Source organism: Elaeis guineensis, chromosome 9, assembly GCF_000442705.2.
Source record: "Elaeis guineensis isolate ETL-2024a chromosome 9, EG11, whole genome shotgun sequence".
Classification (NCBI taxonomy): Eukaryota; Viridiplantae; Streptophyta; class Magnoliopsida; order Arecales; family Arecaceae; genus Elaeis; species Elaeis guineensis.
The window spans coordinates 92,132,600-92,136,918 of NC_026001.2; the positions used below are offsets into that span (position 1 = coordinate 92,132,600).

At 37.6% G+C, this 4,319-nt stretch overlaps 1 protein-coding gene across 1 annotated transcript; it reads left to right on the forward strand.

The window, feature by feature from the left end:
• Positions 1-1,160: 1,160 nt before the first annotated feature.
• On the forward strand, positions 1,161-2,907 carry LOC105032685 (uncharacterized). Its single transcript, XM_010907193.3, has 2 exons — positions 1,161-1,356; positions 2,295-2,907. The coding sequence occupies exons 1-2, from the start codon at positions 1,216-1,218 to the stop codon at positions 2,733-2,735; spliced, it is 582 nt and encodes a 193-aa protein (XP_010905495.1). The 5' UTR covers positions 1,161-1,215; the 3' UTR covers positions 2,736-2,907.
• Positions 2,908-4,319: the final 1,412 nt, after the last annotated feature.

The window sequence follows — 4,319 nt, forward strand, 5'->3', positions numbered from 1 at the left end:
CCAAAAACTGCTACATCATGAGAGTCCAGTACACATCATGGGCATCTCATATACTAACAGGAGACTTAAGGTTGTGTTAAGAGTTGGGGAGGAGTTAGACTTTAGAATGGAAAGAGGAATGAGCAACTTTTATTTTGATTGTTTGGTTGGAGGGATAAGAATGACTCAATTCCTCAAAATCCAATCTTGATTCTTTCCTAATATTCAAATCCCATTCTATTTTCGATCATGAACCAAACACATTATAGAATGTTGCCATTTTGACTCCCTTCTGATTTCAATTTTGATTTCGATCGCGAACCAAATTTATCATGAGATCATCATGGGGCTGTCACACGAGTGCCCAACGATGCTATGGTTAAATTCTGTTCATCTTAATCCTAGTTGTGATTCCTATCAAATAGACCAAGATGGATAGTAATTTTTGAATGCACGGATGGTTCAAATTTTAAGAATTTAGAGCCTCCACTGCAGTGCCCCCCTCCAAAATTATTTCAGCACACTTGAGGGAGGTTAGCTTGAGGAATCCTTTAGGGTTGTTAATTTTAAAAGATCACGGGATCCCATGAAATGAACAGCTAAACATGACACCCAACCCGCCATAGAAACAACAAAAGAAACACTGCATACCGCCCACATGACCCTCATATAATTTTTGGCAACATATGAAAGTTCTAGAATTCTACCTTCATCCATATCCAAACTTTTCATGGTATGAATTAAAATATTGTGACAACACATAGGTTGGCAAATTTCCATCAGAAAACAACATGTTCCCTTGATATTCCTTTGAGATACCTGACCGTTGACATTTGTATGGTGGAGGAAAAAAAAAAACACTTCAATGTTTCAAATGTTTGAAATCCATCAATCCATGTCACAGACTGGCATATTGAAAAATGGTTCATTATTTACGTGAACAGCTAATCCGTAGTAGGTTATGTGAAGTAGTTTTGTGAAGAAGTTTGTTAACACAAGTGAAGTGTTTAAAAAATATATTCTGAGGGGATAAAGAAAGGGACCCCCATGGGCGTTTGGTAGCCACATGATGGTGGAGACTGGGCTGCTTGCGTGGGACAACTGCATGAAGTTGAGTTCTTGTGTGTCATCTTGTGGATTCTTATACTGACAGCTAAAAATATTTAAAAACAGCAAACAAACAAGCAGTGGGTTGTCAATTGGATTGCTTGCTTAGAATTCTTTTGTTTGTTCACCATGGAGCTGGCTAAAGAAAAGGATGAGAGATTGAAGTTGGTGCATATGGCTCTCCACCAGCTCTTGGAGGAGAGGAAGAGCACAATAAAGGACAAAAAAGAGGAAGAGGAAGACCTCTTCCTCTCCAGATTGCTCTCCCAGGTAGTTCCTCTATATATGTAAGCGTAGAAAAATATTTCCTTGTAAGTTTGAAGCATATATTTAAGGACTCCCACTTCTGAATTATTGCTCTGCTTAATTAATAAAACACATTCTTTTTTAATAAAACGCATTTTGACAGGGCATTCAGCGGTTCTATTTCGTTACATCAATTAGATGAATAAATTTGTTGGATTTCTAAAGAGAAATGATGTCTTCAATCTTTTGGCAATACAAGAAAAAAGTTCCGTGCTTCAATTACACCAAATGCATGAGTATTCCAATTGGAGTTAAATTCTTGTGAAATTTTTGGAATCAAGACAGCATTTTGATTTTCTCACAATAAATGCATGATATATCTTTGAGGAATTCTAGTCTTAAAACCCCTGAATTACATGCTTGGGATTCTTGTCTGAGAACTCCTGTACTCCATCTTTTGATGATTCAAAGATAACAAACAAACGGTTCTATAATTTTGTTATTTGCAAGAATATCGATCAATTGAATCCACCTTTTGATAGTCTTGGATCAAGTGCATGCACTCATCTTAGATAGTATCGATCAGCTTAAAAAGACCTTGTATTTTTCTTACAAGAAATACATTGATTACCAACTAGGAATTCTAGTATGGAAGTCCCTCTGTTCCGTAGTTCAATCTAAAACAGATGAACAATTGCCTGCTTTAGTTATTTTAGAGGGTGTCTGTCAGTTGAATCAAAGCTTCATTTCCTTACATCAAACAAATGAAGAACCCAATCAGAATTCCAGTCTAAAAGTTCTTACATCTTTAAGAGCAAGAATGAGATCCAGTCATTTTTTGAGCAAGTGTGTTTTTAAGAAATTATTAAGCTATTGTCCATTATGTGGTATCTAATGTCATGCTATTCCAGAGCTCAAGGAATTATCTATTTAGAATGTTGTGAACTTGTGATTGTGCCCAGTTGGAATCCCTGCAGAAGGATGCCAACAATACCCAACTGCCCGCAGATTCACCGAATAAGGAAGAGCCGGCATCGTCCTCATCATCGAAGAACAAAGATTGTGATATCAATAATGTGGGGATGGATGAGGTAGTGAGGGAGCTAAGGAGGGTAAAGAGGCAAAATTTGATTACTCATTGCCTGCTTTTTGTCATGATTATTATCACTGCCTATTGGCAGTTCAATGAGGTCTCCCTCTTGCTCACTGTGAAGGACAAATTTAGCCATCCATTAAGGGCTGTTGGGGATATGATCAAAGGCTCTTTCAAGGGCAAAGGCAAGAAGCCACATATCGAAGCACACCTCCCTCCAATCGGTGTTCCAGAGATCCCCCATGGTGATCTACCATCCATAACTTTAAACAACAATGCTCTCTCTGCTTTAAACAACCGTAAGGAATGAATTTTGAGATGCCACATCCAATGTTTTCCTGTAAGTGTGCTTCTCATGTTATTGGAGATCAATGGGAATTTCATTTGGACATAGCATATATGTGATCCTTTGTATTTCATCTGCAAACTACTTTCAAGAAGTGCTTCTAAATGGAAAAAGTATGAAGTCTTTGGTTGATTCATATTCTTGGAAACATACTAATTAATTTATGCTGTAATCTGATGTGTTCAAACAGATAGTAATGTCATCTCAATCTGCACAGGGTTGGATTAATTTAGTACTTACCACCTGTAAAAGAGGTGGCATTCAGTACTAAGAAGTTTTGACAGAGAAGAAGCATCTACTGATAGCAATCATTTGGACAAATATGTCGTCTCCAGACTGATGTCTACGACTTATTACATGCTACACAATTTTACTTACAAATTATTCTACTTGCATGCAAAATTTTTCACTGTACTTCTTACATCATTGCCTACAATAATCACATAGCTCAATTATGTGCTTGCCCCTGATATTATGCACCAATTTTATCCTAATACAGTTTAAAAGGACCCTCTAGAAGTCATCTGTGTACAGGATTTTTATGTTATCACTATGGCATTCCTTGAAGGTTGGTCTGCAGGTTGTTTTCCTCCCCTAACACATATATCTGGTTTTTTTGTGGTTAATTTGTGTCATTTCTCTGGCTGGCATCTCTTGTCAGGATCAAGTCAAGGATGAAAGCAGATTTATAACAGAAACACAACTTGCAAAAAATTTATTTTCTTCTGCTTCTAGTCTTCCCGGCAGGTTGCTTCTTCTAACACCTAATTGCTCATTGCGTTATACTAGTTCGTTCTGGAATGCATCTTTGGTGTAATCCATCAAATTTAGCTGTCACCACCCGAGTTTCGGCAATGATCATCCTGTCTGCTAAGTTATATCGAACTAGATGTGCTTGTTCAGAGTTTGCGACTGAACCGCACTCTTTAGATTTCTACTACTTAATTCATAATCCAGTGTTGGATTCTTCTGGTGATACCTAATTGCTCATTGCATTATACAGGTTCCTGCTAGAATGGATCCTTGGCATAAGCCATCAAATTTAGCTCTCACCACCCAAGTTTCAGCAAAGATCACCTTTATCTGTTGAATTATATCTAACTAGACGTGCTTGTTCACAGTTTGCAGTTAAACTGTACTCTTGTAAGAGTACTACTAGTTATTCCATAATCCAGTGTTGTGATCATGAGGTATAATATTTTTTCCTCCTATGAAAGGGAACTCCTTTATGTATCTGAACTTGTCCTGCTGGTCAAATGCCTTAGTGGTTTTGAGTTATTATTTATTATTCCTTATTGCAACATTCTTTCTTCAAGGCTGAATTTATCCTCAATTTAACTTAGCCTTTACCTACTTTGTTGCTGCAAAGCTCCAGTTGGACGCTGACATCGCTAAAGTTGAAGGCCGTCCGAGGATCGGGACATCAAAAAGGAAACTTGCATAAGAAGCCTACTCTTGCTGGAGTTACTCCGATGGGGATCCTCCAATGTTTAAATCAGTTGGAGCTTGAGAATAGTGGAGAAAAAAGAGTGAGAGGGAGAATGTAAG